General features: G+C 43.6%; 2 protein-coding genes across 2 annotated transcripts in view; one reads left to right on the forward strand and one right to left on the reverse strand.

The window, feature by feature from the left end:
- COA1 (cytochrome c oxidase assembly factor 1) overlaps nt 1-15,894 on the forward strand; it is a 53,319-nt gene extending 37,425 nt beyond the window's left edge. The window contains exons 2-5 of the mRNA XM_069812153.1: nt 7,748-7,850; nt 10,748-10,899; nt 12,811-12,887; nt 15,558-15,894. Coding sequence (XP_069668254.1) covers nt 7,748-7,850; nt 10,748-10,899; nt 12,811-12,887; nt 15,558-15,654 — 429 coding nt within the window. The 3' untranslated portion in view covers nt 15,655-15,894. The remainder of the gene's footprint in view (nt 1-7,747; nt 7,851-10,747; nt 10,900-12,810; nt 12,888-15,557) is intronic.
- A 5,601-nt stretch (nt 15,895-21,495) lies between these two features.
- Nucleotides 21,496-27,333, reverse strand: part of STK17A (serine/threonine kinase 17a) — a 28,802-nt gene continuing 22,964 nt past the window's right edge. Inside the window, exons 5-7 of the mRNA XM_069812166.1 lie at nt 26,901-26,949; nt 26,618-26,797; nt 21,496-25,825 (exon numbers count right to left, since the gene is read on the reverse strand). Coding sequence (XP_069668267.1) covers nt 25,492-25,825; nt 26,618-26,797; nt 26,901-26,949 — 563 coding nt within the window. The 3' untranslated portion in view covers nt 21,496-25,491. The remainder of the gene's footprint in view (nt 25,826-26,617; nt 26,798-26,900; nt 26,950-27,333) is intronic.

Consider the following 27,333-nt stretch of genomic DNA (forward strand, 5'->3'; position numbering starts at 1 on the left):
TAATTTGTGTTAACAGATTTAGCTGATACTGAACCAGTTCTGCTCATAGGGGCAAGAACCAACTTCTGGAAATGATCCAGGTGTCCACGATGTTCAAAAGTAATTAGTTTTCCTCAAAGCCTTAGGCTTGAAGTGTTGATCTGATGAGTTTCAAAGGGACTTGACTTTCAGAAGAAGGACAGGCTCAGCATTTTCTGAAGGAGGGGCTCTTCTGGGGAGGGTGTAAAGATGGGCACTTGAAATAAACCTACCACATCTGAGAATCTGGGGGGATTTAGGGTAGTATTTTATTTATTTTTGGTTTTCAGTAGGAAGCATGAATAAGAGCAAGGTGTTTGTGAAGTGCCAAAAGTATGCACTGCTATAATACTATATAACAAAAGGCATTATATCAGCAAGATGTTTGGCCTTAGGGCTGCAAACCTTCCCGTCTCCACTGATATTTTTAAAGGCCTTGTAAATTGGGCTCCATGCTGATTGCAGCAGAGTAGATCACATCTTTTACCCTCTCATTTCCGGAAGCAGACACATTACAAGGGAACAAGCATCATATGATTTACACTATGTTCCTGCCTTAAACATTTTTTCCCTGTGACTGCCTCCCCTGGCATTCAGTTCCTTTAGGTCACTGTCTGCTGCGTGCCTATTTAATGCATGCATGTGGATTGTATTATTGAAGTTAGTAAGACTACACACAGGCATAAGCCTTATCAGGATTGGAGTTAGAGACTGCAAACTTCCAGACAGGTACTAACTTTTAACTTAGCCACATACAGTTCCTAGCCCAATGACGTTTGCAGTACTTCTATGAACTTTTGTGACCATTTTCTTTTCTTTTTACGAGGCAAAATGTGACCTGTTAGCCAAGAAGGTTGTTACAGATTCCTTGTGTTTCTTGATGTTTTTTCCCAATCTCAGGATTTAGTAAGTTGACTTAAAGCTAGATGATAGGTTGTTGGTTTTGGCTCTGAGAACTTGTCAGTGTCTTTGGCATAATTAATATATTGGACACAGATAAATGGCCACAAACTGGCAAGAGAGCTAAGTACTTAGTCCGGCATAGAAAGCACTGCAAGCTCTTTGATCTTTCCAGGAGAAATGGTTTGGTACTCTTAACTGATCACTTACCTTGCAGGTTCAGTGAACCTATTCTAGGAAACTATATACAGAAAATACACAACACAATATGAAAACCTCCCTGGCTTGACAGTCCACTTCTGCTAAGCTCCTGCTAAGTACAGAGTGCTATTCCCTCTCATCCTGACAGCACGAGACAGTCAAAGGACTGTATTTTTATTTCTTTATGTGATTCTTTTGTTTTAACGTGCCCATTTGGAAGCTGGGCTGTGACGCATGCTGTGGAGAGGCATGGGTACAGTGTAGACCAATTCTTTTGAACCTTGGATTGCAGCACTTGTGACCTCACTCCCAGCGGCAGGGAAGCCAAGAAGCTGGCCTGCAGTTTTCTCAGGTGAACCACGCACTGTTAAAACCATAAACACCACTGATCTTTTCTTCCTGCACCTTGGAAGCAACTTTTTCATTTACCCTACTTACAAATTCTTACTCTTAAATCTTTTGCAATTCACCTCTAAAACACAAGAGAAACATTCACACCTTCTTCCCCGCTCCATGGTGTCCAATTACAGAAACATACAATTAGGGATGTTAATGACAGATTATTAGGCATTAACCTATAACGCCGTGCTCCAATAACAGCAAAAATGGGTCACACTGTAGGTATAATTATCCTGCTTCTCCAATAACACGCCCTAGTCGTGCCTCTTTTCTGCGATATCCCTTGTATTTCAGTACAAAGCATGGGCAGCTCTAGTTGTCTTGGAGCATGGTCTGGAGTGGATTGTTGAACTGGCTGGCACATGAGCCTGGCCTTCAAAAAGACTGAACAAACTAGGTAGCATCTTTGCAACTTAGGAGAAGAGCAAAAAAGGATTTAGGCACCTGCCTTTGTTACCTGCAGTTAGGAAGACAGACTCCATTTCACAGAGGGATAAACTGAGGCATGGCAGAAGGCTCCTCGGACAACGGGAACAGTGGCCCCACCATTTCTGTCTGCCTGGCACTGGGGTGGTGCAATAGTCTGTAGGGAAGAGGGCATATAGAAGGGTGAAGGGGTGCAGGCAGGAGGAAAAGAAATGCAGTTCAGACAAGCCTGCCAGATGAGACTCTGTAACTTAAGGGCACATGGGGAAGTAGACTGTGACAGTGGAGTACAGAAGATATACGAAGATACATAAATATATAGAAACATGCAAATGAGAGTGCCCAAGAGAGGATAAAAAGGAAACGAAACTAAAATATCTGTAGGCACCATGTCAGGCTTTGTACTAAGTGAGCAAGCCACCTGCATTGTAGCATGTGCCCCAGATGTGATACAGCTACAAGAATAAGGTGGCCATTTAGAGTCCTTAATCACTCTATTGGCTCCTTTCACTTTGTTAATTAGCTAGCAGCAAGGGCAGAGAATAAGCTTATCACAGTTTCCTGGCTTGCCAGTAATCTTCCTTATACATAGAGTTGTCTCTTCAAAGCATTTTAGCCAGGGTAAGTATAACTTTCTAGGAACTGATCCACAAGATGACCCTTGAAGGGAGTATTTCAAAGCTGGCTGAAAAGGTGTTTTACCTCTCTAAATGCCAAAATATGCCTTTTCAGTGCATCTAGAGAAGAACCACTGAGAAAAAGAGCATTACTTCTACTTTTCATTTGACTGTGAATTAAGCAAACTTATTTTCTACAAGTTGCTGAGCTTTTGGTGAAGGCAGATCAGACACGCAAAGGCTTGGTATTTCTGAAAATGCTGTCAGGAGGCACAATTTGTGCTGTTACTTCTCAGAAATGAGGTAAATAATAAGTTGAGACTATTTCTGTGAAAAAGGGGAAAATAATATGCAGAAATGACGATCCTGTTGAAACACTTCTGCTGTACTGTCCTCTCTTTGGTGACAGTACCAATGATGAAGGTATTTTGTAGACAGTGAGTGTCAAGAAGCTGTCTCTAAATTGTTGTCCTGGCATGTTATTCATATAGAAATTGGCTCACACCCAGATGCCTTATGGATCTTAAAAGATCAATGGATGGGCAAGGGAGCAAGAATGTGAAATACAAGTGTGTGCGTGTGCTTGCATGTGGCTTGCTTGACATTACCCTCATCTCCTGTGACTTCCATGACTACTCGGGTGGCTTGCAGAAAAGCTGGACCTGGGGCCGACTCAAATCCCACCAGCCCAAGGGAGAATTTCATTGCAGAAGGGTTAGGCAGCAGTTCCAGCCTTGAAGTTAGATGCTCAGGTCTGTGTTCAGGCCTATTGATAAGTTTAAATTTAATTTAAGAATAGTCTTTTGCCACACATACTTAGTGTGTCATGCTGACACCTCAGGACTACACTGGTTCAAAGTGGTTTAAAGGCTCCCAGCTGCTTGTATTGGTGGCCTGGCAGTATATTGTCTTGGCCAGGTGTGTAGGCAGTGGCCCAAATTGAGATAGCCAGCAATGATCACACTGAATTTGCATGGATCGAGTTGCTTCTCTCTGATTTCAGAGCAATATTATCGGTTACTGTTTGGTCTGCAATAGCACTCAGAAGCTGGAGGTAGTGCCAGGGGGAGGAGAAGGAAGAGGAGAAGGAGGAAGAAATGCCTTCTCCAAAGAACCTGCAGCCCCAGCTCCCTCACTCAGGTCTGAGGCAAGTAAAGTGAATGTTTGTGGCTTGATGAAAATGCCCTTGCTTCACCGCTACCTGCTTTTGGTGAAGGTGCCCGAGACCAATGTCTGCACATGAATTTCAGAGACCAAACCAGAAAATCTGAATTTGCTGAAATAACAGAGGATCTCTTAAGCCCAGCCTATTTTTAGAAGATCCTCTGTGGAGAAAACAAAGTCTAATTAAAAACAGACTTTATTGTTGCAGTAACCCACCATTTCACATGTGACCCTGAGAGTCTTCCACCTCTCTGGGTTTGTTAAATCTTGTTGTTAACTGCCTGAGTCCTGCTTAGTTTCAAAGTCAAGCTTGAATACTACCTTCTTCACCATATCTTACTATTTTCAAGGCACCAAATGACCATCGCCCTTATTGGGAAGCTCTGCTCTTTAATATTTATTTTTAGAGAACACTACTTATAACAATTTAATGTCTCTTCTTTTGGTAACTGTAGGCTCAGTGTTTTTGTGTGTGCTAATCTCCACCTAATCTTTCTTACCTCTGCAAATACCATGGGGGAAAAGATGTTTTTGCAGAACAGCGTAGCTTGGAAATTGTGCTTTTTTTAATTACCAGCTGTGAAGAAATCTGTTTTTCCACCAGTTGACTTGCATACTTTTTAGTGGTATAACAGGTTCTGAGGGGAGATCTCCGCCACAGATAGCAATGTGATCTTCCCTCCTTAGGAGGCAATTGCACATTGTATCTATAAAATTCTTCTAAATGCATTGTCTTACAGTTACTCCCTTTGTGGTGAATTAAGTCGAGGGGGTTTGGTCCTTCCCTTTAATAGCTTCTATGCTTTGCAGGCTCTAAGTAATTTTCAGAAAGGCTCAGGACAGGAGGCACGCCTTTGAGCATGTCTCTGCTTCCCTTCCCTAGTGAGCCACCTCCATGGCACTTCAGTGGAGCAGCAGATGGGAGCAGCAAAGATGGTTGGCCAGAGGGCAGAAATTCTAGTGATGAGTCCTTGCAGACAACAGCTCCTTACTATGTTTCGGTCTTCCACAAGCTGACACCATTAGTATCTCCAGTGTCATCATTCAGAAGTCTTCAGCAGCTGCATGTTTGAGCAGGATGCTCAAGGATTTGGAAGCAACGTCTAGACATCCATGCCGCAAGGGACAATCATGGCAGGGAAGGGGAGCAGCAGACCCCCTGTGAGGGATGCACTGGGCTCCAAGGACACCTCTGTCCTTGCTTTTGGAAGCTAACAGGGGATTGTGGGTTCAAAGAGAAGGTTTGCAAGGTCTTAAGAGGCTTGTTAGAATGCGTAGCTCTGAACCTCTTCCTGCAACATGCTGTCATAGGACTGACTTGGGAAAACAGCTGAGAAACAAGTGGGAGGAGAGCATCAAGGGCTAGCCTGGGGATGGGGTGGTCCAGCCTGCGGGCTTCCCACTGCGACTGAAAGCAAGCAATGGAGATATTCTCCCTGTTATGGCAATGAAGACTTTTGCAGAGCTGGTGCGGGCTGCATAACTTGGGTGCACTTCGGCACCCCCCATCCCTGCCTCACCAGGACCAGCAATGGGCAACGGCTGCAGGCAGGGGCGGCACATCAGGAGCAGCCGGGAGTGCTGCATGGAGCAGCAGTGCTTACCGGGATCACTGTTTCTCAGCTGCCAAGCTCCCTTGCCAGATGACACTGTCTTGGCACAGCACCATCAGGGCACTTGCAGCCACTGACCTGCTGCGAGCAGAGGTGGTGATGAAAATGTGTGTGAGCACATGACCGATCAGCATGAAGCTCCTCTTACTTTCCATCCCCCTTGTTTGGGTGCGAGCAGACCGTGAGACCTAACAAACCTCAAACCCGCTGAGAGTGAGTTGCAGAGCCTCTAATTTCTGCCCTTTGCTAGGCAGGTGCCCTGAGCCTCAGTCAAAATCTCCTCACTGGTGCAAGAGCTCTGCGTCTTCCCACTTTTACTCAGCAAACTGCTGGCAGCACCCCCCACCCCCAGACATTTGCATTCAATTACCCTGAATTTCATCACAGAAAGCAAATTTTGCCTGGCTGCAACTTTGAAAGGGGCAAAACTAAATGCTGTGGGTCACAGCCTATTACATCATCTGATCCACTCTCCAGATTTACCACCTTTTTTTTTTTTCTCTCTGTTATGTGGTGTTGGTGTCAGATCCTCCTCCTGGCCTGACGGATCTAATGGAAAACTTGGTTTTTAATCAGATTTTGCAGTTTTGGGGGGGGAGGTAATGTTATAAATTGTGATTTAAGGTAAGTTGCAAGCACAAGCGGGTGAGCAGAAAGCTCTCACTGTCCTTGTGAGACGACTGCCACAATTTCTCTGTAAAATTACACTTGTACTTCCTCTGCTGCAATTTCTCACGCCGCTTAAGTTGCCCAGGGGAAGTGAAGAAGAAAACTTGTCAGAAACAGATCAGGAGTGAGAGAGATGATGACTGACTGTACCCGTGGCCCAATCTGGGGATTTGGGGGACATAAAAGAGACATAATACCCATGTGCTTCTCAGGGTTTCTACCATTACTAGCCATCCATAAATCTGAAGTAAATAAAACAGTAAACTTAAATATTAAGAACTCTTAACATCAAGGCAACTAGTTAACAAGCAAAGCCTTGGACTAAGGGATAGCATGCATTACGATTGAAAGCTAGTGCCGACAGGGCAGTACATGAAGGTTGTACCTGGGTTGCATTCACGGCTTCCCTTGGGCTAGAGGATGCAAGAGATGGCGTATGGGCATGTCAGCAGAGCGGTGAGCAGAGGGAGGCTGCCCCTGTCACCCTGACCCGGCCATGACAGGAAGGACTCCTGACATTTGCCTCTCCACCCTCTCTAAACTGTGGTTGCCGGCTAAGCAATACCTGACTAATGCATACCTGAGGGATGCTAGAGGTGGTTTTCACAACAGGACTCAAACGGCCTTGCCCAGGTCACATGTCTGTAACTGGTTTGGGCCTTGGTTTATTAACCAGCTCTCACTGAGCGTAACACTTAAGTCACACCATCGTGGCACGTGGATCGAGGTGTGAAGCCTTTGGGATTAGAAATCCCGTACAGCTTCCCCAAGTATTGAGATGTCTATGTGCCTACATCAAAAAGTGCAGCCTTTTGCTAATCTTTCTTCTTTTTTTTTTCTTTCAAAATCATTCCTTCCTACCATCCCAGCTGCGAGAGAAGCAAAAGCATAAGCCGATACTTGGATGCTCAGTCAAGTCCCATCCTGCCACAGCCTGAAGCAATGTGCTACTCTCCTACTAACTCAGCTTGACTCCTACTAACCTGCTGTGGGCAGGAGCATTAGCTCCGACTCTTCAGGCCACACAGTCCCCTTCTTACCCAAACCGTGGAAGCGTTCAGTAGATTGACTTTCTCAGAGGTGTTCTTATTCTGCTAGGTCATTCATTCAAATGCCAAAATTGTGACTCATTAAAAGGGCAAGCTTGGGCTCGGGGGGGTGCAGGAAGGAAGAAAAATAGCTTGCAAGAACTTTTCTGTTTATCCACGGCTTGGGAAAAAACCAACACAACAGAATACACACACCCTGGCTCCATTATCTTTGCAGGCACAGGGCTGGCTTGGCTCTGTCCCTTACCACTCCAGGCCAAATCCAGCCCTGCCGCGAGCGTGTTTACTTTAGAGAAGTTTACTCGAGAGAGAACTCCAGCCCCCGGAGCCTGAATGCTCGCAGTGTGCGAGCGAGTGCACAGGCACCGGGAACCCCGTGACAATGTGCCGCAGCGCTGGCCCCCGGCCACACTGGGGAGGTCATTTTCTTCTCGGCAATTAGCGAAGTGGTGGCATCGCTAAAAGAAGTTGAATAAACACATTCAACCCAGCTGGGTCCCCGGTTTGCTCTGTTCTCACCACCCTTCCTTCTGGGTGCGCAGTGGGGCCCCAGTAAGCAAGAGCCCCATGCCTGTGCACTGTGCTTTCATTCAGGCCTGGTTGGAAAAGGCTTTTAGGAAAGAGGAGGAGGGGGGAAATAACCCTTTAGCTTTCTTCTTTCACAACAAATGTCTTCCCTTTTTCTTTTCAGGGAGGAAAAATGCCAGCTTCTCTAAGAAAACTGCAGCAAATGGCTGTTTTCATGGGACTGTTCAGCGGTGGGGGATGCATCGTGATGTATAATCTTATGCAAAGTAAGTCTTGGTGCTGTTAGCAACCTTATTTCTCCTCTGCCCCTTTCATTTGCTTTTGTGTAGCGGGGAAAATAGCAGCATGCAAGATGTGAAAAGCAGATGAAGTTAAGGGAAGTGTGGCTGAGCCTCTGGGTTCTACCTCCGTGGGCTCTGCTTTGTTTAGCCCCAGGGCTGCTGCTCTCCCAAGTGCTGCTGCACGCATTTCCAGAGGTGGGTATTACAAAGGGAGCAGGCTGCTGTGGTCAGGAGAAAGTCTGGTTTCTGGGGGGTTTCCTGAGGGTGAGGGGAAAGTGAAAGCTTAGGCAGTAATGCAGGTTTGGTTTCTTACTGAGATTTACAACTGGGCAGGAAAAGAGGACCATCTGTGAGAAGGTCTTAATGTCTAGCGGTTTTATCTGTAAATCTCTCTGTGGTGCTGGCCCTTAAACACAACGTGCCTATGAAGTGCTAAGACATCATTAGTTTCTCCTGAATGAAGGGCAGATAAGAGCACTCAGCGCTGAGAAGACCAGAACAAGGAGAGAAAAGCTAGACAGGTGATGTTGCTGTTACAGGCAGCTCTAGTTGCTACATGTCTTTGGCCAAGAATCCAAATTATTAGTCCAAATGATAGATGTTTGTTTCTTCTAAAATTGTTTCTAGATATTTAGCATCAGACCAGAAATAGGCTTTGCCTCTCTTGGGGGTTGCTATAGGCCTCTTGGCCCTATGCCTCTCCCTTGCTGGTGCTATCAAATGATACTGCTTTTCACCTACCCGTATATTGGAGGATGCTGCCAGAAAAGCATAGCCAAGCCTGTTCCTCAAGCCCTCAGATAAGCTCTGAATCCTCCCCTTCATTTTACATGTATTAATAACAAATCAGACAAGGCTGGAAAGCAGGCTTTAATTTTAGGCAGCTCATGCCCTCAAGCTCTGGAGTACATGACAGATATATGATCCTCTTATGCTTTAAAATATTGAATCTAGTTTTAACAAGGACATTAGCATTTTTTAATTTTCATCTTCAGCATTGTTATCTAGAAATCTCTGGGGGGAAAAAAAGTCAACCCCTGTGCTATACAGAAAGTCAAAGGGCTCGTTGCCCGCATCACTTAGCTGTGCAGTCAAGTGGCACAATGCGATGACTGCTTCTTGCTGTGTTGCAATATCAGTGGCCACTGAGTAGCTGTCTGGTAACTCGGTGACAAGCCAACTGGGCTGTTGAAAGGACACTTTCTGCTGCAGAGTGTGTCCTTCTGTAGCCTCCAACAGACAGGGAAGCCACACTGGCACCCTCCCTCCCTTGGCCCACGCCCAGGGCTATCCCAGTTCCTTCTGCCCAGTGCACAAAACTGGCCCATACTGGGACCTGGGAGGAGCAAGTGGCTTCCATAGTGGTGGGAGCAGGGGGAGAGGGGTGCTTCCCTCCCCTTCCTTCAGGCTGAAGGGAAGTTTGCATGCATGTGGGCTCTGTGAAAGCTTGAACAAACACTCAGGTAATTCTATTTCTACTCATTCTCTTTACCTCCACACCCTCCTCACAGGAGCAGTTGCCCCAGCCAACCCCAGCATCCTTTCAGCACTCCTACTGCAAATGCATGGACAAATGGATTATTCTGCCATTTTATGTCCAATACACAAGATGCTAACAAGGAACAGCTGAGAAGGACCACTAGGAAACTCGAACCTGTTTCCCCTCCAACCTGCAGGATGAGCACAACATACTTTTAACATGATCTGTAGGCACTAAAGGGCTGGCACGCTGCAACCCCTTTTGCTGGAGCTCCCTAGGGTGGCCCAGGGGGCAGGGGAGGACCAGCGCAGGCTGCAGCCTAGCAAAGCTGTTTCTATGCCAACTGGATGCTGCCTGCTCACAGGGGATGACTATAATTAGGGAGAGGGGGCAGCATCCTTCTGCCTCACGCTCTAAGAGTAATACTGACAGGCAAGAGATCAGGTAACCTTACACCTTGTTTTAAACTCCTTGGAAGGCGAGAGTAAAATTGCCAGATTAGGATTTTCACACGTGCACACTCTTAATTTAACTCGGCCCTTCTTGATGTCAAGAGAGTGAAGTTAGGCTGGCATGAAGCACATCTAGAAATCCCAGCAGGCAAGCCTTAAAACTGTTTATAAGCAAATCTCTGCTTCCATAAGGAGGGTCGGCACGTTTCCAGCCTCACAGCTCTGCATTGTCCATTAGTGACCACTGCACAGCATTGCCCAGCTATACATAGCAACCAGACATTGATAAATAGCGATTTACCACAATTGTCCTCCATATGCCAACACTGCAGCATCCAGGCTACTGTGCTATTGTTGCTGCTTGACCATTAACTCTAATGGCACTTCTTTGTGCCTCCCTTTTAATGCATCCATCAGTAGAGTTGCAGCTTCATGGCTGCCACTTGAAAAGCTGTACCAAGACCACAGCAAGAGTTTCACGGCAGCAGCAGCTGTTCCTGTCTCACACCAATGTCTGTGAAATATTGTCCATTCTTAAAGTATTTTCTGTACCTCCTTTAAAAAAAAATAAATTTAATTACTTTCAGAACATTTTCAGGTATTCCTCCTTATGTTTTTTTTTTTTTCTCCTTCTTTTTTTGTTCCTTTTAGATGACATACAAACATATGAAAAGCAGGGAGACACAGCCATAGGCTGAACTGTATATCAGTATGGAATAAGCTATATTCAGAGCCCTCTTCACTTAAATGAGCTGAATAACATTACAGTTCAGCACTGCTGCTGTGATGTAAGGGTGTATTTCCTCCTTTAGCCAGATTTCTCCTAATTAATAGTTTGGACTGTTTTTCAGGGAGGGTGTGGTAGCCTGGAGGAAATGTCTTTTTCTTTTTTTACTTATGTTTTGATTTTAAGTGGGGAGTCTCCTCACTACCCCGTTTCTATCACCTAGAAAGTTTTGCCAGGACCCAGTATTACCAGCAGGCTTTGGAGCAACTGAACAGCAATCCTGATGCCCTGGAAGCCCTGGGTGCCCCCCCTCTTAAGGTTCACAACATCCGATTGACAGATGGGAGTAATCGCGTGGACACAGAAAGAGCACAGGTAATGCTGGGGAGGTGGTGTCACAGGGTGGCTTCCCAAGGCGTCCGGTGACGAGAGATCAGCCGGGGGATTTTCAGGAGGTCACGAGTCACCGGGGGGCACTGGAAGGCAGTAGGATGGGATGCCAGTTGATTTGAAAGAGGAACGGGTTTCCAGAGCATAAATCTATGCTCTAATGTGAGGGACTAGAAGCAGCAAGAGCAGCATCTTTGTGTTGTGCTATATGGGCACGTCACAGAATGCCGAGGGACCTCCCAAGCCAGTCGGTCCCCCTCCTGCTACCATAAACCACAAAAGCATTTTCAGAAACGTATCAGATCCAGTTTTAAAATAGCAGTTGCCTCCCTCTCCCCCCTGGATACATCCCATGCTAATTTTTAAAGCTTTGTCCAGAACAGAGTTTTATAGCTGCTTATGAGCTATGCTGTGGTACAGCACAAATGGTGTCATTTTTAAAAGCACCTGTAAGTCTGTCCCATGGAGGACAGCTGCTGGGTGCGGAGCTGAGCGCTGGGGTTACGTAGTGACTGGAGAATGCTGCGCTGGGTGCTGAAGTGTTGCACAAGGCTGCCTTGCATCAGCCCAGGGCTGGGCCAAAGCAAACCTTGCAAACACAAGTCCACTTCCATTCTGGGTTGCTGCCTGAAAAGGACTTTCCATCAGTGTTTTTACCCCTTAATCCAGGACTGGCTGCCCTTCCCTGGTTTTGCTAGTGATGCAAAATGTCCCTAGAGACCTCTCCAGGCAACTCACTGAGGGATGTCATCAAATTTGAATCATTTTGTCCCTCCTGGTGACTAGTTTTGAGTTCTAGGGATCAAGCAAGGGCAGTAAGGAATCGAGCAGATGGTGCAGTGAAGGAGAGAGGCTGTCAGGGCAAGAAAAAAATCGACCTTCAACCAGCTCACATAAAATTCTACTTTCTGTCTTGCTGCGTCACCCATGCAACACCATAGACCAAAACATTTCCCTGGTTTTACAGATTTAACCAGGCAACATATCCAAAGACAAAAATGTGGGGAAAACGCACAACCTCTTATGCTGATTGAAAATAAGAAGAGAACCTGTCCCACCGATATGTTCCTGTGTCACTGTTTAAGAATGCTGGTTGCTCAGGTGACTCAGGGTGAAGTCAACCCCTGCCTTCTGCCGACCTCACCCAGGACACAAACCACCAACTTTCTTCTCTGCTTTTTCATGCTCCTGAGCATTCATATTCTCATGAAATAAACTAGTTAATCATCATTAATGATTATATCATAGATCAGTTTACTGGCTCCACAACATTGTCAGCTCCTGGGCCTGTTGGAGAACCCCTGGCATTTTCCCTTTGTGATTGCAATACCACCAGCAAACACTACACGTGAAACATTTCTTTTATTCAAATTTTAGACCGAGTGCAATTAGCTGTGGTCAGTGCTGCAGCTCCTAGCTTTGTTTAATAAACAACTGAGTGGAAGAATTTGTGACACTGACAAAAATCATTGAACATCTCATTGCCTTGATGCATGTTAATGGACTGATCTATAGAGGATCTCAACCTACAGGCTTGTTAAGGTTATGGGAAGTTCTAGCACAGTGCAGGCCACCTCTGGATCACCATGCATTCTGGTAAGGAAAGGTGTTTGCTCATAAATAATTCAGAGAGCGAGTGGTTTTCCCTGGGGCTTGCAGCTGTAACACAGTACATTCTTTCAGCAGAGAGAGATTAATGTATGGCAGAACAGGCATACTTGTATAGCCACGCACACCTTAGCCGTTAGAAAAGCTTAGTAAAACTCTGAAATATGTTAAAAAAATAAAATTAGTTTAAGTTAAAAGGGACGGTTTGTGTCTTTGACTGTAGAAGCAGTACATGTCCATTTCAGTAACATGCTTCACTGAATCTTTAACATACTTTTACATCTGCAGATAAAGTTACCGGTATCTGGAACAAAGTCAGCGGGGTACCTCTACATTAACTCAGAGATGGACCACTCCCGTCAATGGTGCGTACTGGGGGAGGTGCTGGGAGAAATATATAGACGCAGGGAGAGAAGTGGCAGGAGAAAAGAGTGGAGCAGGGTATTTGCGTTAGTAATCCATGCTGCTGAGATCATACACACAAAGGAAGAGGAAATTCATGTCTGAAGGTCTTGTGAAAGGTTATTACCGTCATTATGACAAAAAATGTAAATCACTTGAGAAATCTATTGAATTCATCCCTATGAATACAAACAGAACAACATGAGCCATTAATTTGTGTGAAATGTGTTCTGCAAACTACAGCTCAGTATTTATACAAATACTGTGAGCCAAGGTATTGTCCCCTCCCACCCCTTCTCCCCAGGAAGGTGCAAGGCCATTGAACAGCAGTCCTAACTACAGTCTAGTATTATGTATTGCAGTAGGGGAAATTCTTACACATTACCTCAGAGCCTATCAAGGTGAGCTAAAAATTATGCAGGATTTTTTTCAAGCTATCCAATAAACACAGTCTTTATAATTTAAAAAAAAGTGCTAGGACAGATATATTACAGTAGAAGGATGCTCTGGCTCCACATCATGTAGTGGAGATTTTACATTTTTGTAGTACTGAAGCTTGAAAACCTCCCTTGTCAAGGGTAAACTGTTTTGTAGAGCTAAGCAAAGAATTATTACATGAATTCAAAGTCCACCTTCCATTGCAAAAGAGGAAATTTCACTAGATGGAAACCTCCTCACATGTATTTGTTCTTGGGCGTTTGTTAGGCACTTCTGTTATCTCTATCTAGAAACCCAAAGCTACAACATTTTTTCTCAGCTGCCACTAGCCATATGGTAATGTTTTCTTTTCATAATTAGGTGAGCACGACTTACTGGATTTCTCTTCTGAATAACTGTGGGAAGGAAGGTGTAAAATGATGGGAGGGAGGCACTAGGCTGGGACTTGAGAGACTCAGGGCCAGGCCTGGTCTCCTCCCTAGCGACCAGAGATATCCCCAGAGGTCCCCAGCCACCTTTCTTGTACACATACGCTTCCCTGGGGGCCTGGGCTCTGATCTTCTCACTCCTCCTTATCCCCTCCTCACAGATGGAGGGAAGTAACATTTTCCCTCCCATTTCACTGGGTTACTCTGAGGATAACTGAAGATTGCAAGATGTTAAGCTACGGCAGTAACTGAAGTGCATACATATCTCTCAGAATTTTGTTTTTAAAATGAGTTCTCCATGCATTTCTGCAAGCACAAGAGAAAAAAAAAAAAGCATCTTCTGTAAAAGGGTTTGTGGCAGACTCAACCATCTCCACCTACATGTGGGGTTCTGTGGACAGCTGCACTTGGGGCTAGACAGGACTTGGTGTCCTTGCACCTGGCTGAGGAACTAAGTAAGAGTGAAATGGCTCATTCCATCTGCTCTGTGAAGAGGAGCTCCTGAAGTCCCCAACAGGAATAACAAACATGTAAGCAGGCCATTCTGGTGGGGCTCTGCAGAGTGTGCATGTGGGCATTTCCAGTGGACACTGGGGAGGCAACCAGACCACTACAGACACAGTGAAATGACACCAGGAGGTGAGCGCTCTGTGCAAGAGTAGTTGAGGCTGCTAAGCCACTGAAATGCTTCAGACTCTGAGCATGCAGTCTGTCCATAGTGGTTTATTTATTTATGTGGTTATTAAAAAAGGAGGGCAACTGAAAAAAACTGAAATCTGGGTTCATGAGTTGGTTCGGACCTGGAGGAGGAGGCATTCACTCAGGCGCAGGCAGTGTAGGGATGGCGAGGGCACCCGGAGACAAGGGCGACCAAGGCACCAGTCCTGCAAACTGACGCTTGCCTGCCCCGAAGCGAGTGGAGGGAAGGGCTGAGACCCTGGGCCACGCTGAGGGGAGCAAGCAGTTGCTCCTTCAAGCCCTGTTACAAATGAGGCAGTTACTCGTCCCAGGTCGGACGGAGGCAGAGGGCTGGCGAGTGAAGAGCCCTGCCACAGACCCATTGCACAGAGGTGTGGCAGCCGAATTACCTAATTGTATGTACTCAGCACCGACTCCAGCAAAAGCAGAGCTGGATGAGCGCCAGGAGCTTTTGAAAAAATCCTGTCTTAGTACCCCAAAATAATAGTCCTTCCCAGCTGGAAAAGCAGCGTGAGCAGTCTCACAGAAGTGGGTTTGAAGCAGAGCTTAGAGGAAGGAAAAAGCTTCCCCTCAGTCTCCAACAAACGCAGTTTTCCTTCTCTTTTGAGTAACTACTGTCGTACCCTGTCAGGGTTTCAGCAGTCACATTGAGCGATCACACAGTGTTCAAACTCCTCCAAGCCAGGATAATTCCTTAGCAACACAGCCTGGCTCCAAGGCTGGAGAGGAGCAGAGCAAGGAATGCACCAGCAGGACGGAGAGGAAGAAAGGCACTGGGTTAGGGGAGGAATGTCCTATCTAAAAATAGCTGGCAGGATTTTATTTGAGTTGCAACAAATAGGAACACGCATCCCAGACCTTTAAATCTGGACTGTGCTATGCTATTAGGGAAAACAGCTTTCAGAAGCTGGCACTTGCAAACCAAGTTCTAAAACACTTGAGAGAATTTTTAAAGGCAATGAATGCATGGAATGATTTGTTTCTCCGTGCCAGCTGTTTCTACACTGACTTTACTACTATATTAAAAGTGATTGAAAAAAGTTAAAAATCTCTTTTGGTTTGTGTCAGCTGGTGCCTTCAGGATGTCACCTTGAAACTGAGGGATGGTCAGAGTATTCCCGTTTACCACTCCCCGGTGGAAAGCATTGGTGTGCAAGAAGGCTAAAAAGTCAAAGGCAGCTGCTTCTCCACCTCCCGTTGAGCTGAAGGAGCCATTAATCGATTGCATCCCGCTGTGTCCGTGAATGTACACAGTTGTCACAAGTGACAGTTTCACTTAAGTGAGTGCTCTCAAGACAATTTTCTCTCTCTGATTGACCTCATCATTGTCATAATTGTAATTTCTTTCTTTTGCTGGTTTATTCATGTGTTCAGCAGAAGCCTAAAATAAATATCTTGCAAAAGACTTGCTGTCCCAGAGAAGTCATGTGTTATGCCCTGTGTGTGCTGATGTTATGAATTTGAAATAAATAAACAAACTGCCAGGCAACTGAACTTTTCTACAACTGCAGACCAAGGTCAGGACAGTTGGGATGCTCTGTCATGGCTAGAAGACTAACTCAGCTTCTCAAAGTGATTCCCTTGCTGCTTTGGTTTTCCCCCATTTTTCAACAAGGTGTTACCTAAAGCAGGAGGGACAAAGCAGTGAAGGTGGACCTCAGCAGCAGCCCTCTCCACTCCTAATGAATAAGTCACATATTGGGTAGATTTGCACCCTCACAGTTATCATTAAAAAGCTCATGAGATAGCCAAGGATGCTCATCGTAACCTAGGAATTCCAGGAAGAGACTTGCTACTCACACTGCTTACACTGAAGGTTACTCAGAAGAAGCCACTGCTTCACACCAGCACTGTCCGACACAAGTTCAGGAGAGCATATTTACTTAGGGAGGAAAACACTCAGGAGGTGCAGAACAGGTAAAACACCGTCATGGTTCACTCTGACTGCAACAAGAGATTTTGACTGTGCCTTGATTCTGTCAATCAGGTAGAGACTTGCCCGTCACCAGAAGCAGGCTGAGGAATAAACAGAAAAAAACTCCAGAACCACCCACACAATTTCCACCCCTGACCCCAAACTGCACATTTGAACAATTGCAAAGCCTAAGACACAGTCTGAGACAGACACAAGTAACTCTCCTGCCTTCATACCTTGAAGTAACATGTGAGCCATTAAGAATGTCCAGAAGAAAGAGTATTTTGGATTTATTGTAACAGAGCAGTTTAATCAAGCTGCAGCTAGGGAGAGCCCAGAGCCTATACCCTCAATTCCCTTCCCCCCACCCCCTGCACTCCATCTCGATATCCAATTTTGAGTCCTAGAAATCCACCAAAGGCACAGGCAATGCAAAGATTTTCAAGAGTAACAAGCATTAGATAGGGAATAGAGATCTGGAGCAAAGAATTGTTAAAGACCAGCAAGCATTTTCCTGCTCAATGATGACCCAGCAAACTGGGCGAGGTTGCTTTTGAACAAGTCTGCAGAGCAAATGCTAAAGCAAATGGAGGGAGAGGCTGACTAGAGGACCACAGCAACAACATCTGTGACAAAAGGTTTTAGAAGGAAAAAACAAAACCAAACCAAACCATACTTGAGATTTAGTTTGGGACTTACAGAGACCTGATCCAACACGCACAAATGCCCACCACACCAGGGCAAGGATTAGGATGCATCAGGGAGAGACACTGTGTCCCACCTTTTAGATTGAAATCGCTGTGATCCGGTTTCACAAAACAAAATACAAACCGTGTGATTTAAAAACATTAGCCTTGCACTGCTGCAGCCCAGCTAGCAAGAAAACCTCCTGGGAGATGTGGAGATCTCCCAGCCACCTGGTGTCTCAGAGTTTGGGCAACTCTGGCTTTTGGTCACTGAAGAAGTTTGATGATGAATCAAACAGTTGACAAGGAAAAGCCAAACCAACCACTTCACATCCATCACTTATCACTTCTCTGGCTGCAGCTTTGACTCGTTACCAATCTCAAAAGAAGCTGTGGTTGTTGAGAGCAACCCCAGCGCATGTAGTCCCTATGTCTGTGCTAGAGGCATCTAGCACACGCTGCCACACACCTGCCTTTTGTCACCGCTGCATGCTTAGTAAGCCTGGGACCTGCAGTGGCTGCAAGGTATACAAATGTCCAGGAAACCTGGCACAACCAGCCCAGCCTGCAACACAACGCTTGCTCACCACCCTCCTGTCTCTTGAACCAGCATGCACAATATCCCTGGTGTGGCTTCACAAATTGCTGCACCACAATACCACTGCCTGGCCTGGCTCTAACCCTGGTTATCCCAGGCCTGAGGGACATATACACACTACCCCCTCCCCTCCCCCCAGATATTACCAGTAACACTGGAGATATTGCACCACACCAGACATTACCAGCAACACTGGAGATATTACTATCTTGCTTGGGGGAAGCAGAGCTTCTGAACAAGTTGTGTTTTTCATTTCCCCACTAGAGACCTAGCAGAGCACCCCTTTAACTTTAGGCACTCCTGATCTTCCTAACCAAACCATGAGTTCATCAAAGCTGTGAGAATGGGCAGTATCATCATATCATACCAAGGTTTCTCTAAATCAACTATTTAAACCCAGAGAAGGAAGAAAGCAATGGGTGGAGCTGGAGCAGATGGGTGGAGGGGGGGCAAGAGAAAAGTCACATTCCAATCCCTGCTTTTGTTTTACTACCTAACAGCAAATGCAGAATTCCTTACCTCTTGACCTTGAAGAGCCTCAGGAGCCACTTCCTCTCCATATTTGAGCTCTTTTAAGATGCACATATTCAAAGGGAGAAAAAGAAGCAAGCTGGTGCATGCAGTGCCAAGCTGCTTTGGCCACGTGGCTCCCGTTAAGCACACCGCAGCTCACGGTGGCTGCTTTCAGAGTGGACACAGGTGCAGCAGGAGCAACCAAGAGAGCTGGAGCATGCCAGGAAGACGGGGAAAGCAAAGGTCTCAGAACCACCAGCAGTTGCTGAAAGCCCAAATAGCTTCAAGAGGGCACCTGGGCATCCCTCTTCCCTTTGCTGTCTTTTCTTCTAAGGAACACTGGAGCAGATTAGGTTGTATTTAACTTCATTAGGTCATTGAAACGCTAATTCATTACAATTACATTGTGTTACCTGTCGCTCAACACCACTCTGAACAATAATTTCATTTTTATTGAGAAAATGTTCATCTTTTGATAAAAGACCCTAAACCCCCCCAGTTAAACTCCTTTAGAAAGCCATTCTTTTCTAATCACAGAACAGTTAAGGTCAGGAGGAGCCTCTGGAGATTGTCTAGCCCAATTGCCTCACTCACGGCAGGGTCAAGTAGAGCAGCTTGCCTGGGACTGTATCCGATCAGGTTTTGAAGATCACCAAGGATGGAGACTCTACAGCCTCTGGACAAACTGTATCAGTATTCAACAATTCTCACAGTAAAAAAAAAGCTTTTTCTTATGTTTAAACAAAATTTCCCATGTTTCAGTGTGTGCCCATTGCCTCTTGTCCTGCCACCGGGCACCACTGAGAACCTGGCTCCATCCTCTTTACTTTTCCCCTACGGGTATTTATACCCATTGATAAGATCCCTCCCCAGGCCTTCTCCTCCAGGCTGACAATCCCAGGTCTCTCAGCCTCATTTACAGGTGCTGCAATCCTTTAATCATTTTCAGTATGTTAAATAATTTCTTTTAAATTGGCTTGAAAATTTGCATAGTTCCTTTGCCAGTTGTTGGTGTGGTTAAAACAACCATCTTCATGACCTTTGCTGGATTGCATGTTTGTTTCTTACTCTCTAGTTTGATTTTAATAGCTTCTGCCAGGCAGTCATCACCCTCAAGGAAACTATCAAGGCAGCAGGCTGTTCAGGGCAAGAACTTAATTTACAACCGAGGAACAACAAATATTGCTTAGCAGACTGTTACAATGCTTGCATCTATTTGAGTTGGACCTGACTAGCACACAGGGGCTATACAGAAGGCTAAGCAGGCTGATATGTTCTCTTTAGAGTATGTTTCTCTAGGTAGTAGTATGGTTTTGTCCAACTTACGGGCCTGCCAGTTCACTTCCTAGCTTGGGCAGATGTCTTGCATCGACAGGGAATGTGATTCATTTGGATTCACCTCCTGTTTAGAAATGAGGATGCATCCAGTTCTTTCTCGCCATTTGCCTGCTTGTCAAAGCAAAATAATTTTCCTACATGTTTTCTGTAAAATTTGCTACAAAGTTCCCTGCAGCATGGCCCAGGCAGTCTATAACACCAATAGCGATGGAGACCTGTCATGTTCTTGGTGTTACTTTGGAAGACACATCACACCTGGCTAAACACCTTTGGTTCATTTTATGTAGCACCAAGTATATAAAAAATACTAGAATCACGTCATTTCTTGACCAATATAATGCAGTTTCTGTTAACTGGCTCTCCTAGAAGACTTAGTTACAAGCACCTTTATCCAATAACTTCTGAGACAGCCTTTGCCTCTCTTTGCTTGTTGAGGCCCACGGCAAGAACTTCCATCCAGCAGACCAGCTGGATCTCACAGGGTGCTACTGGAAGGTGGCAGTCAGTAAGGTGATACCCCAACAGTTCAGGAGATTTTCCTGTAAGGATTAGTTAAAGGACACCTGTGTAAGTCAGTCTGTACACTGGGATTACAAATTAATCAAAGAGATGGGGTACACGGATTTCAACGCATCACCAGCTTAGCTGTGATTCTGATTGCACAAGCAAGCAAAGACTCAATGCAATTAAGTTCTCTGTGTTTACAGGAAAAAAGATAATCCCTTCCGGTAGTTAAGGTCCCTCTCCTCTCCTAATTTTGCAGTAACAGTTGTGGTCCTAACGCTCTGCTTCACTTTGACAAATCCTAACCTTTTCTTAATTATGAAAGATTTTATCACACCATATGGACTTAATTTTTTTTTTCTGTTTTATAAAGCTTCCAGGTTGTATTTTTATGAAACCAAAATATTTTACTTTTACAGAGCTATACAGTTGTCAGCTGTCTTATAATGGGAACAACTAATGAAATTAAGCAGTGTTAGAAGAGGAAATGCCTTTCCATAGAAGAGGAAACACTTTTCTCACCCAGCATCTAGTCAGTACTGACTTTCCCCACAGCAACTCACATCAGGCAAATAACAGAGCTCTGGACACAGCACACCTTGGAGGGGATATTAAAGTTTCAGTGCTTCAGAGCACACATTTCGGCATGATTTGTTAAAACTGGATTAATGCTGATTTGCATCTGCTCCACCCTCTCCTGGAGACACAGCCATCCTACATTGCACACCATTCGTTGGCATTTAAATACCATCTTTCCAACCCCATGTCTTCAGGCAGGTCATTTCCCACCTGTCAGATATGTGAAATAACAGTCCTAAGAGTTTAATGGCAATATATTTCTAGGTTTAGTATACACCAAGGAAAAAAACAACCAGGAAGATTTACATGGATAATGTGACTATATTTATTAATCCCAATGGCAGCTTAATTCAACATCTGTAAATGCTGTATCGTGAAGATCTCTACAGTGCAGGCATATTGCTTTAGAGTGGAAAAGATTATTGATGCATTTAATATTTGCTGCACAAATTGAATAAATGTGTAATTCAGAATAATAAAATATCAGTAATCCTGCTATATGGGTGTTGAGAAAAATAACTTTACAGAAGTCCTTGGAGAAAAGCAAGGGCATTTGAATAGGAGACTCAGTCTAACATATTACAACCCAGTACCAGCAATATATTTCTAGCTAGTATTCAAAGCCAAGCATGGTGTCCACTCACCAACCACATAAGCAGTTAAGTTGCAGTAGCTTGCAGTGCAGCACTGTACTTCAGCTTTACTGTTGATTCCAGTTATCATGCAGGCATCCTGCACCAGACTAGTGTAACTTTTGGAATTCTGTTTCACATCAGTAATGCTGTCTTGAAGAAAGATTATGGTTTCTTTTTTTAAGAAAACCACTATGTTTTAAAGTGTTTCCCAATGCATGAACAAAAGACCCATCAGCTGTTCAGAAAACAAAATTTCCTTTATTATAAAGTTCCTGAAACAGTAAACACCTTATCAGAAGTACAATGAACTGGCACTATTTCTTTAAAAAGTTGAACTATCTTCCAGGAACAGCACCTGGAATATTCAAGAGAGCTCTTAATCCATGGAATAACTTGGTGCAAGGCCCACCTTCCTCCCTGTCCCCTGCCAGCACCACCAGTGGAGAATGGGCAGTTAATTTTTATGTGCATTTCCTACCTAACAGCTCTCAGTCTTCATCTGGTAGATTGCAAGCTGGAATTCACCCTTTTGTATTTACGGATCCTCAGCTGAAAAGCGTAAGAAATGGGACAAATCGCAATGCAAATTCAGCTTTGGACAATAAAAGGATTATTTTATAGAACTTTCGGTTTAATGACTAAAAAAATCTATAGCCTCTTGCTTGAAGAGGTGAATGTAGCAACAAGACAGGAAGAGACAAGGCTTTGCTTTCAACTAGATGTTTGCTGTTTATTCCAGCAACTGCAACAGAGGCACAGGCCTGGACCCCCCCACCTATAGACATAGTTCATGTCCCTTGCATCAGAACCATAGGAATAACAATTCTCCAGCAATTTCTAAGAACATCTGCACTTCCATTCCTTTCAGTTTGCTGCATTCAAGCAGACAACAGCCATGCTCCCAGTGTTACGAAGGCAGCCAGCAAGTGCCCAGTCTGGAGTGGGGACTGAGAGAGCGTTGCCCACAGGGGACAAGTTGATTCCTTCTCCGCAACCACCCCCTTCCCCACAAACACTTTAAGGCATAAGCAGTTTTTTTTCAGATGAACTGTGTATGTACATGCAGTCCTTCGTATTCATGGAGCTGCGGAAAACCAGCTCTTCTTCACAAGCTAGTGATTTGTTCCCAGTCTTAATGTGTTACTTCACTAGCAACTAAGCCTCTCAAAACCGTTAACCTCAATAGCCCCTTTCTACAGTGTCGGGTAAGAATACCTCATTTACAGCTTTACCCACACTTACAGTGGAACAGAAATAGCTTCAAGTGTGTGGGACTGGCTGACAGTCCTGCAGTTAAATGTTATAGAAAATTTTCCTATTATAGGGCCAATCTAAGATGCCTTGTTTATAACTTATACTATTAAACTTTCACAACTTTATACAAATTCTTAATGATGTTAAAAAACACTGTACAAAGCCACCTTAAGGCACAAAAAGTTAAACAGAAATGCAGCCCACTGGAAATCTCAAAGCAGCCAATTCAAGAGAAGCTGGCCTTGTAATAAGTACATAGTTCATTTATACATGTTAAGCTTCATTGTCATACATTACAAACAGTAAATATAGGACAAAATGTATGCTGCTCAGCATCTACTCTTTTTCATTAGTAACAGTCCCCATCTGAGACATGACCTGTGGTTACAAATAGGAACTGAAACAGGTATATGTCCCTCAAATGATTTGCTATGGGCAACCATGAGCTATTACACAGTTAGGGATGCAGATACAACAATGTTGTTTTGTAAGGGTGGGATGTGAGCATGCTTCAACCTCAGTGCTTTGCTCAACTTTGTAAAGTTGGAAGTATGGATGTGAAAAAAAGAAGTCCAAATGTCAGTGATGGAAGCTGGGAGAAATTGTAATCTTGCACAAAAGAATTTCATAAGTTAATGTCCCCTCACCCAAGCAAATTGTCTTGGGCAAATGAGTGAACAGTAAAAGAAAGATGCCCATGAAGAGTACTGTTGTGCCTAAAAAGTCTGAAACAAATCAGCTTTGTAGGAATATGCAGTAATGGAGCTATCGTCCACCTCCAGAAACACCCAGATAAAAGCTACTCTGTTGGCTCCAGGATTCTTGTTTAACTTCTACTAATGGCCAGCCAGAGCTATCCAAGAAAATCTTGCATGGTATCTTCTTAGTAGGAGTCTATAGGTTACTGTCTACAGGAGGGAAAAAAAAGCAAATGACTTAATTTCTCCAGAGTATGAAAGGCACCTCTGCATTACAATATAAAACACATCCAAACTCAATTATGAGTACTAGTGGATATGTTCTTATATGAAGGTCGTCAGGGAGTGAGAAGTTGCCCTACCTACATGAATATTCGGTATGCAATTCCATAGGGGAAGAAGCCTGACAGAACGGTTTAATTTAGGTGCAATTTTTCTGATGTGGCTTCAAGGGAAGGCAACCAGACCACTGGCAAGGAAGCCTTATAGAAAAATGCTCATTGCCCCACTCAGTGTCACACTGCTTTTGGTTCAGTTTTCTTCTTTACTAGTGCTTTTTCTCCCACCCTGACAGCAAGGCTAATTAGATCACCTCAGTACTGCTTGTGGTGTTAATAAGCCATTAACCTTTTGTGTGAAGGAGGAATTGTAATATTAGCACAGAGCACTGAACTCCTGTTCGCTAAAGAGTAAGAACATTCTTGGTACATTTGAAATTAGGAAAGTCTGTAGCAACATGGAAAAAAGGAAAAACTAGCTTAAGAGTTTCTATTCATTGTTTTATAGCAAGAAAGCTTTTGTCAGGGTTCATTATAAAGAAACAGCGTAAGGAAACCAAATAAATAGTTGAATAGTTAACACTATGCAATATAATAGTACTAAACTTCAATTACATAACAATTAAACTTTGGAACAGCATCAATATGAAGGATTTCTTAGAAAACTAGGACTCAGTCCGAGATCCTCAGACCTGTACATTGCAAAAACCAGTCAATTTTGATGCCCAGCTGGTCCCAGCTTTGTCCTCTGAGGGACCGTGTCCATTGAGAACTATGACCCATCCATACAGCTCCCTAATTCCACTCTGCCCCATCATACACATGCTGTTTTTCCCAAGTGTCTAAGGGAGAGTGATCAGGAAGCACGAGGTATGAGTTGTGCTTCATTGTTTCAGAGGAAGCGGTATCTTCTTCCTCATCTGATAGCTATATTGAACAAGGTTATGCAATCTAGCCTAAGGATGTTTCTTTCTGCCTTAAAGCAGCTGTTAGAGGAACAGAAAGAAGGCAGAAATGACCTCATGCTCCCAGTAAAACCCCAGCCGGGTTCTGGGGGGAGGTGGAGTCAAGGGCTGACTTACCATTAGTTGGACAAACTGTCTGATCAAACATGGTGGAGTCAGTGAAGAGAACTTCAGTAACTTCAGTAGAGCTACATCAGACCCTCTGGCATTCCTTTTTTCCACTCATCAACACTGTGCAGTCACACTGAGCTGGATTCTATTAGCACATCTCGCCCAACACAGGAGGGGAAGGGAGCAATGTCTGCTGGCTCTCAAGAGGAACTGACTTAAGCAAATTCATCACCCTCTGGAGCAGGATTTTACTGTGCTCCCAAATAAAGAAGTATCACCAGTCTGATCTGGAATTGATCCCCAATACAAATTTCTTTACCTGTGGGACATGCACATCTCTTCCTAGAGAAGTGCAGCTCACTGTTTAGTATACACCACATAAGTCTGGGTCTTTGACTGGATGTAAACAAAAAAATATATGCACAGTATAACTTTGAAATCTGCATGTCAAACCAGTTAATCAAATTCTCCTCTCATACAATTTTTAGATCAGTAGATAGTTCCACTGAAGTCAGGAGTGCTAAAAGGTGTTTGAGGAAACCCCAGCATTATATATTTGCATTAAATGTCAAAACATATCCTAAAATACTCCTCTTGACATCTGTCACTGAAACACTTCCAATGTCAACTTCTCCAGAACACTGGAACAATTAACAAAAACTCTGCTACCAAGCAACAAAAACCCCTAGAAATAAAAATTACAAACAAAAATAAGCTTTTTATCTTTGTTACATTCCTGCCAGCCACTTGAAATCTTGTTTATCTGTTCCATGAAATTAAAAACTTGGCACGTTTTCCTTGGATGCCATTTATCAACATTTTCTTTTATCTAGAACATTTATTGCATATCAGAAATTCACTTGGCTAGGATATATTTGTTTAGTAGAAAACACTGCCTTCCAGTTATAGCTATGAAGCTCCACACAGTTCAGTAAATGAATTCTCCTGGTATTTCTTGCAGTAATGGTTCCTCAAATTTAAATCGTTTGGAAATGGCTTTCTGCTCAGTTACTTTTTCTTTTTCTGACTGCCTACATTGTCCCAGTGTATACGAAGCCACTACAATTAGTTCTTCTGTCACTATGGATTCTTCCTCTTCAGTCTTCTCAGCATCTACTGATTTTTCAGAGGCAGAATCTGCATCTTTCTGGGTGGTATCACTGGTCTCCCCTCCTGTACTCTTATTCCAGGCCCTGCAAGCAGGATTATCACTTTGTTCTAACCATGGATGTTGAAGACATTCTTCAGCAGTTGCCCGGTCCCTGCAGAGGAAGGAAAGTGTTAAAATAAGTGTCCAAATGAATTTGAAATCCAGTACCTTGCAGAAGAGATCCATCCAAGGATACGACTGTATTAAAGACAGACAGAAGTTAAAAAAAGCACTGATATCTATCTTTTGCCAAAAAAGACCAACAGCAGCCCAAGGAGATGAACTGCTAATATTTAAAATAAGGGAGTTTATAGATCCTTAAATATCAGTTTACACTCCCATGTTTAAACTTTCAAAGTTTATACAGATTTTTTTTTAATATATAGGAAAATTATCCAATCCTTACTTTCTTCAAGTATTCCCATAGACAAGCAGTAGGCAATTTCAATAGTTGACATGCCCCATGACGAACTGGTGAAGTTCCACAGAAAACCCCTTTTCTATTTTGAGACCTGGAATTTCCAGTTTACTGCCCATCGAGAGAAGCATACTAACAAACCAGAAGAGTAAGGTACTCTACCAACTCATCAAAAAAAAAAAGGCTCAAAGCATAGTTCATTTAAAAGACATCAAAGTACCTGCAAGGAAAGTCAGTATACTGTACCACATGTTATAATTCATATAGTTTTCTGAAATCAATTTGACTTTTAATTACTAATACTTGAACACATTCAGAATATGCAGATTTGGAGGGAAATTTTCATATACATGAAACATACTAGCACAATGAAATATGAATAATCAAAGTTACCTTATACTTTAAAAATGAAAATGCCAGCACTTGCTACATTTAAGATTAATCCAGTCTGACATACTAGCATATACAATTGTGTATTTTACTTACTCGGGTTTCTTAACAAGCAGAGTTTTGATGAAATCCACGGCAGACTCTGATATGAGGTCAAAGTCTTCTCCAGAGTAAGTTACATTCATCTGAGATATATTTAAGAATGTTTCTTGTTTATCATCTCCTAAGAAAGGCGATATCCCTGTTAGCATAACATATGCCAGTACTCCAATGCTCCTAGATTAAAAGTAAAAAACAGAAGAGCAGTTTTTTAGGGTTTTGGTTTTTTAAAAAAAACTTTTCAGTAAAGTTATGATAACTATTCATTTGTTCAACTTACCACATGTCAGTTGCTGTACTGATTGGATCATAACTCAGAATTTCAGGAGCTATTCAGGGAAAAGAAAACAAGGGTTTTTTTGTCATATGCAGACATTACATTGTAGTTATATAGTGCAATAACAGGCATGTGGTAAAATTTAAGATAAGCCATTTGAAGCATGACAGTCTTTTGAAATCAAGATATTTCTATTCAAGTTAAGTGATTGCTATCATTCATTGGTTTTAAATAAAAAAAAAATCGTTTTCCTTTTATTATCATCTTCAGAAGCCAAGCCAGTCTCCTTCCCAATTAAGGAAGCTGTATACAAATTTCTTAAGGAAAAATTGGAAATATCCAACATTCCATATTCCACAGCACTGAAACCCATGCCCATAAAGATATACCATACAACTTAAAGATATTTTTAAATATGTTTTCAAGGCCTGGAATG

This window comes from Haliaeetus albicilla, chromosome 2, assembly GCF_947461875.1.
Source record: "Haliaeetus albicilla chromosome 2, bHalAlb1.1, whole genome shotgun sequence".
In the NCBI taxonomy this organism is placed as follows: domain Eukaryota; kingdom Metazoa; phylum Chordata; class Aves; order Accipitriformes; family Accipitridae; genus Haliaeetus; species Haliaeetus albicilla.